This window comes from Nicotiana tabacum, chromosome 3 (assembly GCF_000715075.1).
Source record: "Nicotiana tabacum cultivar K326 chromosome 3, ASM71507v2, whole genome shotgun sequence".
Classification (NCBI taxonomy): domain Eukaryota; kingdom Viridiplantae; phylum Streptophyta; class Magnoliopsida; order Solanales; family Solanaceae; genus Nicotiana; species Nicotiana tabacum.
In genome coordinates, this window is record NC_134082.1 from 127,676,562 (window position 1) to 127,687,852 (window position 11,291).

General features: G+C 33.4%; 2 protein-coding genes across 5 annotated transcripts; both read right to left on the reverse strand.

Moving 5' to 3' along the window:
* Positions 1-861: 861 nt before the first annotated feature.
* LOC107820731 (RHOMBOID-like protein 9, chloroplastic) lies at positions 862-4,707 on the reverse strand. 3 transcript variants are annotated; one of them, XM_016647067.2, is made up of 7 exons: positions 4,358-4,707; positions 2,800-3,277; positions 2,524-2,701; positions 2,250-2,415; positions 1,592-1,762; positions 1,267-1,412; positions 862-1,193 (listed from the first exon to the last, which is right to left on the reverse strand). In XM_016647067.2, the coding sequence occupies exons 2-7, from the start codon at positions 3,143-3,145 to the stop codon at positions 953-955; spliced, it is 1,248 nt and encodes a 415-aa protein (XP_016502553.1). In that variant the 5' UTR covers positions 3,146-3,277; positions 4,358-4,707; the 3' UTR covers positions 862-952. The 3 variants fall into 3 exon arrangements, with proteins under 3 accessions (XP_016502553.1, XP_016502554.1, XP_016502551.1); XM_016647068.2 differs by having other exon boundaries at positions 862-1,176; positions 2,524-2,707; XM_016647065.2 differs by having other exon boundaries at positions 2,524-2,707.
* Positions 4,708-5,835: 1,128 nt separating this feature from the next.
* Positions 5,836-9,745, reverse strand: LOC107820732 (uncharacterized). Of its 2 annotated transcripts, none has more exons than XM_016647070.2 (5): positions 9,252-9,745; positions 9,116-9,157; positions 8,526-8,831; positions 8,206-8,384; positions 5,836-6,415 (listed from the first exon to the last, which is right to left on the reverse strand). In XM_016647070.2, exons 1-5 carry the CDS (start codon positions 9,481-9,483, stop codon positions 6,149-6,151), a joined length of 1,026 nt encoding a protein of 341 aa, XP_016502556.1. In that variant the 5' UTR covers positions 9,484-9,745; the 3' UTR covers positions 5,836-6,148. The 2 variants fall into 2 exon arrangements, with proteins under 2 accessions (XP_016502556.1, XP_016502555.1); XM_016647069.2 differs by having other exon boundaries at positions 9,116-9,160; positions 9,252-9,736.
* Positions 9,746-11,291: the final 1,546 nt, after the last annotated feature.

An 11,291-nucleotide genomic window follows, 5' to 3' on the forward strand; every position in this document is an offset into this window, starting at 1 on the left:
TTAGTAGTCTATTATGTTAATTGATTCACTTTCCGTTTTAAAAACAATGCAATCCTCTATTTCACGCCGTGAATACAGTCGAATACAATAATTTGTCCACCTGTAATCTCACGTTTCACTCCATGAATACAGTCGAATACACTCGAATACAACAACTGATTAGCTGGACTTCCTGATTGACGCCTATTTTTGCTACTATATTCATGAACACAATAGCTTAAATACATCAAATACATCTTATAACTACAAAAATGGTATCTATAATCCGTAATATAGCAAATGGTATCTATAGATGACTAATTACTACTAAAAGATAGTGATTCATGAAAATTTCTCATTGAAAAATAACCAGCATTTGTAAAGTATAATTTTGCTGAAACACAGAAAGTTCCAGCATAGTATGTTGGATTATGGAGCTCTTGCGTATAAACTTTCAGCATAGTATGTTGGAACTTCACCACATGGAAAGTTTCAGCATAATATGCTAGATTATGGAGCTCCTGCATGTAAACTTCCAGCATATTATATTGAAATTATGAAACTCCATCACATTATGCTGGAATCTCATATCCAAAAAATTGGAGTTTTCCGAATTTTAAGTGTGTTTTTGTTCAAATTTTATCTTTATATAGTAAATTTGACTATTTCTTATTTTTTTTCCCCGTTGTTCCTTTCTCTCTTTTTTTCCTTCCCTTTTCCCTTTTATGGAAAAGTGGAAGTAAAATTAAAAGTTGTTGGGTGAGAATTGAATTTATATCCTTTAAGGAAAAGAAAAAAAGCAATTAAAGCAAACAGTTTATTGATTTTTTATCATGAAATCTTGCATGATAAAATTGTACAAGAATTTGCAAAGATCAACAGTTAGACAATTTTTTGAAGTTCATTTATTCAAAAACTGTATGCAACACGCCTATTTACAAGGTATTTGAGGTTTTAAGCACTCTGCTTCAGTTCAGAACCTGTCAACAGCTTCAGCTATTGAGTTAAGAGGAGGTTCTATAACCAAAAGCAAGGAAGCCAGCAGCAGAATGAAGACTGAGAAGTAAAGAAGAGATTTACAAGGATCTGAATATTGTTTAACCAATGTGATTCCTTCTTTTTGACTACTTTCTGAAGCTGCATTATCCACTTGAAGAGTTGGACATGTAAGATAGCCATATGCTATTCCCATTAAAGCTGCTCCAAAATGTGCCCTACAATTTTAAAACGTCAAATATTTCAAGTTTGTCAAAACGACTAATATTTAAGACTGAATGTAGTACTAACCAGTTATCTATGGGACCAAAGTTGCTAAGCACAAAGCTGAAAGCAGTAGCCATTATCGCCTTCTCAATCATGCTTTCTTTTCCTAGCATGTCTTTGTTACGAACTTGATAAATGAGCCATGCTCCTATTAGGGCAAAACCAGGTCCCTAAGAAGTAGTACATTTTTTTGACTTTAGATTTTCATTTCTATAAATATGTATAGTAGAAACATGCTTCAACTCCACATTTGTAAAACTTCTTAGGAAGGCACGAGAGTAATTGATGCCAAATAGGTTGAAATGAGAAAGAAAAAAAAAGAATCTGATGTAGTGGCAATGGAACTTACAGTTCCTCCAACAGTTGGCTCTGGGGTGTGAAGAAAGCTGATGAGGTTACCAGAAATACCTCCAAGAATATATATCAGGAAAAATGCAAATGAACCGTATGCTTTACATACTTGAGGCCCAAAACTAAGAAGCACCCAACAACCAAGGGCTATGTGAAGGACTCCTGAGTGCTGCAATATAGCAGATCAATAATCAAATTAAATGGATTTAAGCTATATTCACCGACAATGTCAGCATAAATTAACGTGCTATAGAATGCTACTTGCCTTATTGTTCATGTTACAAAATATGTAGTTACCTTTAAATGACCAGATATTGTAAAAAAGCATTTATACTATCCGTGTATAGAAGTTAAACTCTTACTAATAACTAACCTATCCTTAATGTTCTTAACAACAAATAAATTAGCTGATTTTCCCTTAATTCTGTATATCTTGAATAACTCTAGTCCAGTACTCTAGGTTCATCAGCAAAAGCTGATTTTATGTAACAAAACTTGTTTAAGAAAGCAAAAGTTAATTTTCTGTGTGGTTGCTGGTACCTTGGCATCCGGCAATTCACTTAGTCGTCATATACCATGCTAAAATCTTATTGTACTTCTATACAGTTCTAGGGCAATTAAATCATGTAAGAACGAACCAATTTTCAATCTTGTACCAGAAACATTGGTGTCAGAAGTCTCCACCATTCACCAAGTAGGATCAAATGATTTATCTTCGCACCATATACCATTGGAAGTGAAAGCATCCCTATTTCAGAGTTCCTGACTGGACTAGCTGTTTCGAAGAGGAAAACTGCAATGTTTATAGAAGCCAGTATTCCTCTTCATTAAGAGAGGCACGAAGCATTAGAAATGGTAGAAACCTAGAAAATATACATGACTAAAGTATCAGTAACAAAATTTCAATAGGAAGTTGCATTGGCGTCTTACATAAAGTAAAAACGAGATGATTCTTGGTTAGAACTGTCAATGTCCTTAGCTTTTAACTTCATGTACTGTTTTAGTTTCTTAGCCCTGCCACCACTGTTGATCATTTTCATGGAAAAATATGATGCTTCTTCAAATGTTTCGTCATCATCAGAAGCAGAAAGAGCATGCAATTTTGACTCTGCACCTGAACAATGTAAGTATAAGGGCTGCTAGATCACAACAATATAGGTGATAGTATAAAGTTAGTCCATAGGATAGCTGTGCTTGCATTCTTACCTCCATTGGCTTTTCCACTAAAATCATTTAAAGATTTCAGTGACTTCTCTGCTTTAAGTTGATGCTTTTTTCCAGTTAGTTCTTCTATCTCATTCGAAGATGAAGCTCCTGTGCTATTATGGAGCTTCTTGAAGTAAGAATCTAAGGCTCTCAGTTGCTTCTCCTGACTGTTCAATGCAGATTTCACTGTCCCAAATATACTTCTCTGAGTACTATGTGAAAGCCGGGATACGAAGAGGTGCATTCTTTTATTCTCCTTATATACATGACTTATTTTAGGCACAACCAGCTGTGAGATGCATCCATTGTGATGAATTCTTCCCATTAGTACATTAGTGCAGACCATTGTGTTTTTTTCAGTAATGTACTGGTTCCTTAAGGTAATGCATAGTCATTCTTGCCACTGACCTTAGATAAATCTTTGCGAATTGAGAAAAATGTCACCTTTATTGTACATCTTATAAGTGATGTTACACTTCTGCATCCAAAAGAAGATTTGTTTCAGAAACAAAAGCGCTTTCAATTTTTATGTAAGTACCAATGAATTGTATGAACTTCAGGCTTCCTGGATCTCAAGGATGTCATTTTTGAGAGCAGCCTCTAATGAAAAGTGTTATTCTGTGTTGTTTGCATGGTAGGTTAGTTTTCTTGGCATATCCTTTGTATTTAAGAAAGAAAATATCTTTTTCCCTGTTTTTGTTGATCCACATAACATTTCATTTGGGGACATCTAAAGAAACTCAGCAACTATTTACAATCAATGTTCTCTTCTAGATATCTGTTGAAGTTTGACGGCAAATGATAGGAAAGGATGTATGATCATAGTTGCTGAATACCGACTAAAGTATTACTGAACTAAATTTCATGCCCTAAAGGAATTCAAATTCAAAAGAAGATATTTAAACTGAGTTCAATGAGAGATCCAAGTGGAGCTTTGAAATATATATATATCATGAAGCATCACTAGTGGGAACCTTCTCTCATATATTTGGAATGCAAGTAAATATGACTCAGTTTATTGCATACATGTTCATGAATGATTGAAATAGAGAAACCATATTTCAGGGGGTATTGTTGTACCTTTTATCTTCATCTACTAGCAGATTCTGATCCTTATTTAGTGCAGTGATTTAACTTATATTATACACACTGACAATTACTTTTCTATTACATTATAAGTATATTTTAACGTTTTGTAGCAGGTAGCACATCCAGGCAACTAATTACATAAGTATAGTTTTGTAAAAATTATTTTGCAATGGATTGAAAGTTGAAACTCCTGAAAATAGGCCATTTCAAGATTTAACTGCCTTATTACAGCCAAAAAAAGAAGCTATATAAGATGTCAAAACTACATCAATGAAACTTCCATTCATGAATAGCAGCAAACAGTAGATCATGAAACTCTGCAAATCCAACCACTTATGTTTTCCACATAAAGAGTTCCACGCTGGCTACAGAGACATCATTATTCAACCGTTACTATAAACAACAGATAATGGATAATGGATGTGTAGTAATTAATTAGTATAAGAAGACAGTTAGTATAACGTATGACCTTTAGAGAAGAACTAAAAGGAGATCTTCCGAGATAGTTTGAGAGATGTCCATAAACAAGAGCACAGCAGCCTCATCAGTTCCATTTAATGCAGGGAAGAGAATACAGTATTAATTATATTATTATTAGAAGATCCTAACTAGGCAATGGAAGACGTACAAATTAAAGAATCAGAAAGATCCAATGAAATTGTACCTTATCTCCCTTGTCCCACTAAAACTTTGCCACCTGTAGTTAAAACACTGCCATAGCCAGTATTTGGGCTTTGAGCAGGTCCCACTAAATCTATTTCGCTAAACCAGGATTAATGCTCGAAAAAAAAGAGGTTTCTAAGGTCTATTTAGGCCGCATTCCTTTTTTTCCCCCTCTTCTTCCTTATAACAAGTGGACAGTGGAGTAGCATATGTATAAGTAGGCTATTCTTTAACGGGGCTGACGAGCAGTGGTGAAATCAAGATTTTTATTAAAAAGTCAAGAATTATCAATATATACTATAATATACATTAGTTACATACTATTGGAAGGGGTTTCACTTGACATCCCTCGAATATATGTCAGCCGGCTGGCAACACTCATTTACGTCTTGAGTTTATGAAAAATTGGCTCTCGTAGTGCAAATATTTCTAATAGCGACACGTTATCAGTAAAGAAGTTTAACATGTGATAACATATTAATTATTGATTTTACAAGTATAATTTATTATAGAAATTTTTATACAAATTACCTTCAATTTGCAGCATATCTTAGAATGGAAACTGAAGTTATCCCTCAAGAGATCTTATGATTTTCTGACTATAGCCGCTGTAAAACTAATCAAGGTACTAAATAGTAGTATGTTCTTTTAATTAGGTGTTGGCAAAGATCAATCTTATAGCCTGTTTGGCCAAACTGCAAAAATCAGCTTATTTTGAAAAGTATTTTTTCTTAAAAGTGTTTTTTTCAAAAGTACTTTTGATGAGAAGCACTTTGTGTTTGTCTAATTTATTTGAAAAGCTATGTTTGGTCAAGCTTTTAAAAACCGCTTCTAAGCGTATTTTTCTCAGAAGTGCTTTTGGAGAGAAGCTATTTTTTTCTGCTTCTCCAAAATTGCTTATGTTTCTACTCAAAAACACTTTTTTCCTTTAAAAGCTTGGCCAAACACTTCAACTTTGGAAAAAAGACTTTTCTTTTTTTATAAAAAAAGAAGAAGAAGTGTTTTTGGCGTGAAGAAGCTTGGCCAAACAGGCTATTAGTGATAACTGATTGATAATTTTCACCAAAGTCATTCTTAATTAATTTAAGTCCTTTTCTCTATCAGAATAGGAGTAGTGCTGCAATAATATCTTTTTTGAGTATCTTTCTCAACTAATATCAGTTTCTCACAATCAGGAACCGTGCAATAATTGGACATGTTTAAACAGTATGTTTGAATAGATTCTTCTGCATGCATGCCTAGCACAAAAATTTTGGTTTCTAACGGAAGCATGCATGCACGTGATAGTCAAGTTGTCAGCTCTACTCAGAACAAAATTATGTTACAAGGCAGAGAAACAACATAAGTACATATAACATACCTAGAAGGCAAAAAACAGAAAAAGATTTAAAAAAAAAAGAAGCAAAAATGCATGGCCCTATTAGATTCTGAACTGCTGCAAGTCATGATTGCACTTTGATGTTCCTCTAATAGATTTTGTAGTATCTAAGAAACGAGAGAGAAATATAATAGAGAAGAGACAAGTACTTATACTGATCAAAGGGAAAGAAAGAATCTTTCTATCCAAAAGCAAGCTAAGGACATAACATTGTTCCATTTAACATCCATTTATATGGCAAAGAAAAATGTTGTTGTTGTTGTTCTTCTTCTTCTTCCTCCTTATTGATTTACAGCTAGTACTATTATGCTTTTTCTCTCTCATACATAAACTCCTCCATGACAAGCACCCTGCACCAATTTCTCTGTACCTGCTCTTACTGCTCTGCTTCCCTTTGTAATTATTATTACTTGTATTTCTCATCTCTTCCACCTGCTCCCCATTTCTTTTTGTGTCTTCTTCTCGTCTTGTTTCTTTCACTTCCACCTATAAACACAATATATTACATTCAATGTCACCATCTCTAATGTTTGCATGTGATTCTGAACTCAATTCACAATATCACTTCGATTGGGAAATTACTTAACTCGTGTCATAAACAATATCCTTATTTTTGTTTGTGCACTTCAATTATATACATTGACAGTTGATTTTTCGTTTATATATATTCTCATATAACATACTACAGCAGTTCAGGTACCAGTTTTACAAAGTTATCTATTACTGCTAGCTATCAAAGAGATTTACCTTTAATTGCGTTATAGGTGATCAAAATTGTGGTAAATACAAGTAGTATCTTTTACTGTGGTGTATTGAATTCTTGTTTTACACATTTTCTTTTAGTAGGAAAAAGATATGCTTTACCTGAAAAAGGTGACTATGATATATACAAGGCCACGGTAAAGCTCTCAGGATATTTTAAGAATCTTAAACTAAAAGTTATGAGTATATATATAATAGCTATAGCTGGAAAGAAGAAAAGAAAAAAAGGTGAGATAAGGTGCAGTTTGAGGGAGTTTAACTTCTATACATAATACAGTGACCGTTCTAATTTACACAAGTTGAGCCGCCTAAAAGAACAAGTGATTATGCATAACAGCCTACTATAATAACCTTAAAAGTTACAAATCAAAATATGAGTATTACTTTAGTAGTATAAAAGAATATTATACTTGTGTGTATATAAGTTAAATTCACTTTGATAAAGGGGATGCTGATATATATGGTACTGGAAAGAAACTTTTCTTTCTTGCATGAATTATTGAAAAGTACGTAGTTGAGAAGATGACAACTCCTAAAGAATCTTTTCGGTGGAGCACATAACTAAAGTGACCTTTTTCCTCTACAAGCACAGCTTGTAACCATTTCTGGTAAAATCAAACTAAAATAAAAAGGGAAAAATAAGTGAAAGCTACGATGTCTCACTCGTTCCAAGAAGTAGCACAAAAACTTAGTGCCCACAAATGCAAGTAATGTCATATTTGCATGTGCATGCTACTTTATATGTCTCTAGGGACCAATTAATTGTAAAGTCCCCCACCTAGTACGAAAAGCAATATCACTTATACAAACTTCTAAAATAACTTATTTTGAAAAATATATTCTCAATAGTGCATTTACAAAAAATATTTTTGGAGCGAAACAGTTTGTGTTTTGTTAATTAGTCATTGATGTTTGTATCAAAGCATGTTGCTTACATTACACTCTTGGGGTACGACCCTTCTCCCAACCCTATGTGAATGCGGGATAATTTGTGCATCGGGCTGCCCTTTTATTTTTGAGCAGTAATTATGCTTGACCAAATTTTTAAAAATTACTTTTAAATGTATTTTTCTCAAAAGTACTTTCGCAAAGAAGCTACTTTTTCTGCTTTTCAAAAAATTATTTCTGTTTCAACTCATCAAAAAAAAATCCTTCTAAAAACTTGATCAAACACCTTAACTTTAGAAAGAAAAAAAATACTTTTAGCCAAAAAGAAGTTAGGGCAAATAGGCTATTAGTCAAAGGCATGCCTGTGTCTCATGAGCTAAGAAACTATTGAGCTACTAATTACTCTGGAAAAATTATATGCTAAACGAAAACGTGCATTTTAGACTACGACTAACTCAAACAGAATTTAACTTATATATTGATAGTGTATACACTATCATTGTTGCGTACCTTATATTCCAGGTCACTGATCCACATTTCAAATATTACATGTACGCCATGCAAACAGTTAATTAATTAAGTATTGGGGTTTGTCATAGAAATAAAAGTACAAAATAATTACGTACCAGTTTCTCAGATTTTAATTCAGGAGTAGTCATAGGTGAATCATCAGCATCTGCTACGCAGCGTTTTGTAGATCTTTCCTCAATGGATGGAGTACGAGCAGGACTTGGACTCTTTGAACTCATGTAAGCTGGACTACTGCTCTGTATTCCCACATCTCTAGTAATGCTACTCTTCTTCTCTAAAATAATAAATAAAAATGTACAAAACAGTAAGCGACTGAGTAGAACAAATGACATGATTTAAGTTACAGTATAATTATATTTAACATATATATTATAGTAGCGAGGAAATGGAAAAGATCGAGAACAATTGTTTAGACCTTTGCTTGGAATTTGTACTTCATTTTCATGTGTAGACAAATGAGGTACTACTTTTATAGGAGGTTTTGTTTGGAATTGTGGAGTCTGAAATTGAGAAGGATAAATCAAAGGTGCAGACATGGTGATTTTGCTGGTTAATTGGCGAAATGATCTCCCACTTAGTGTTTTTGCTGATAGACATTCCAAAGGAACTTCTCCTGATAATGGATTACAGATATATTTCTCAGCTTCATTCCACTTGGAATTTAGAGCCAATCCATCTGGTGACATGTATTCCCAACTATATACTGTTTTTGCCTGCAATGCTGCACTCATAAAACAAACCAATAATTCTGTGAAGTTCAAAAATGGAAGAATTTGGCTCAAACATTATAATTACACATATGGCAGGGCAGCCCAGTGCATAGCGGTCCGCACCCCAAGAGGTGTGATGCAGACAGCCTACCCTAATGTAAGCGTCAGACGAAGACAACTTTACTGTTGCTCCCATTCGAATATACACATATGCTAAAGAAATTATTCTGAAATCATTGACTCTAGATGTTGAATTCGACACAAGTTTTGACTGATTATATTCTAAAGGACTCACCTTTAAGGGCAGTGGTAAAAGAATAAGTTGAAGGGTCAATTTCTTCTGTAAAAAAGATTAAAACTTTATAAGAAAATAGTATAAAACAATAATGATGAGGGAAGAGGGAAGAGGGAAATAGTGTTAGTTGTATTACCTCTTAAGGTGTAGCCAGGGGAAGAAGCAGTACTTGAAATAGATATGTTTGATCTAAAAGACTTAGCATCTTCTCTGAAACTTCTAATATAAGAAGCTGAAAATCTTCTTGAATTGGTATTTTCTCTGCTAATTTTAGCCTTAAGAGTCCATTCTCTTAAGTTGAAGTCTCCATCATCTCTCCTTCTTGAACTTCCAATAGTTGACTGTTCCATACTAGGTTCTAGCTTCATGATAATGAAGATTTTGATGGTTTTTAAAAGTTGTTCTCTTTTTAAATAAAAAGAAAATAAATTTCAAAAAAAACTTTTGACTGCAGAATCAGCAAAAAAAGATGCTAAAAAGAGCAGCTGCGCAACAAGTAACTTCCAAAAACTAAAACTCAGAGATTTCAAATTTAAATTTCTTATTTGAAAGCAGCCCACACCCTCTTTTGAAAATAAAAGAAAAAATTCACGAGGTTAAAAGTGGGCCAGATGAATATTTGGTTTATCTGCTAATAAAATTTAAGGAGAGGTCCAATCTGATATTGGGTTTACAACAAAAAAGGAGGAGAAGTTTGGTGACTAGGTGAATTAGAGTAGGTAAATATACCCCATATTGGACATACAATTTGGTATATCATTATTAATGACCATTTGTTCATCTATCTTTTTCTGAAATAGTACTATTGGGACATGCATTGTGGTCCGTCTTAATATTTGGTACAAATGATATAGCTTTGTGTAGATGAGATGAGTGTAATCAATCGTGATTTTGTTAATCTTCTTGTTCAATTTTAGTTAAACAAGCTACCACAATATTTTTCTATGAAAGCGGGCGGATTAGTAATTTGGCTTGGTTGGCTTTTCATCCGCCGTTGAATTTTTTATTCGCATGATGTATCAAAATATGTATCGTCCTCACATATAGGATAAGACTGCTTACAATAGACCATTGTGGTCCGTCCCTTCTCCGGACTCCGCGCATAATAAGAGCTTAGTGCACCGGGCGCCCTTTATATTCTCCTCACATATAATTCAATAGCACTAGTAATTCCTCCGACACCATCCACCAGATGAAAGAGCATAAAGATTTAGCTTTTCCCCTTCTTGAATCCACAATATACTCCCTCATATTTGGAAGAAAAAAGTAAAAGAAAAGGAAACTATAGTTTAGTCTCTAAAAAGTTCCTAATAAACCTAGCAATACTTTGTAATTGAAGCAGCCAACATTGAAAGGGACAGGTGGAATACCCGCCTTGCTACATTCAAAATTTTAAGAGAGGAAAGTTCTTTATTATGCAAATTAAAATTCTTTAATTCAATAAAATTTCAAGTGTAATAAAGACATGTTAGGCGAGAAAATCCAATTGATGGCCATATCCTTGAGATATTTGGGAGGGGATAAAATTTCAGTGTTGGGTTATTTTCATTGTGAGTTGGGAAGATTGTGTTGAAAGAGAAAGGAGAATAATGAATATTGTGAGAGGATGAAATTTAGGTGGCGTTTGGAGATAAAAATATGTGAGATTTAAAAAAAGTAATTTTGAAGTTAAGTTAAAAAAAATATTTAAAAATTAAAATTATGTTTGGACATGTATTTAACTTGAAATATATTATGGTTTTGTAAGAGAAAAACATTATTTACTTTTAAAAAAAGAAGATAAAACCCACTTTTTCAAGTTTGAAACTCATCTTAAGACTTTTTTATAACTCATCTTCAAAATTCAAGAAATATAAAACCAAATACTCGGTAATATTTTGAAGATGAATTCAAGAAAAAAAGTGAAATAAAGGGATATTGAAAAAAAAGATATAGTTATATTTGTGGACACCCATGAATACATGTGAAGATGTCAAGATCATCCTCGTAATAATTAGGGGTAGGCTAGTAGGAGGGGTAGGTCCATTATCTTGTGGGCACATAGTCATTGTCAGGTTTTGTCTTAAGTGTATGCAAGGTAGGTTTCATATGGCAGTTTAGATATATATTCAATTGTCTCATGTCACATTTACCCATTTGATCCTTAAAAGAGAAAAAGATGTTGATCATTTTCGAC

What these genes read in the sequence shown, in the direction of transcription:
- LOC107820731 (XM_016647065.2), bottom strand. Translation starts at nt 3,145, where the DNA reads ATGGTCTGCACTAATGTACTAATGGGAAGAATTCATCACAATGGATGC. An exon ending in TCATCTCGTTTTTACTTTAT is followed by an intron (nt 2,416 to 2,523) that starts GTAAGACGCCAA and finishes CTCTTAATGAAG; the next exon opens with AGGAATACTGGCTTCTATAA. An exon ending in TTCTGACACCAATGTTTCTG is followed by an intron (nt 1,763 to 2,249) that starts GTACAAGATTGA and finishes GCTATATTGCAG; the next exon opens with CACTCAGGAGTCCTTCACAT.
- LOC107820732 (XM_016647069.2), bottom strand. Translation starts at nt 9,483, where the DNA reads ATGAAGCTAGAACCTAGTATGGAACAGTCAACTATTGGAAGTTCAAGA. An exon ending in CCCTGGCTACACCTTAAGAG is followed by an intron (nt 9,161 to 9,251) that starts GTAATACAACTA and finishes TCTTTTTTACAG; the next exon opens with AAGAAATTGACCCTTCAACT. An exon ending in AATTAAAATCTGAGAAACTG is followed by an intron (nt 6,416 to 8,205) that starts GTACGTAATTAT and finishes TTGTGTTTATAG; the next exon opens with GTGGAAGTGAAAGAAACAAG.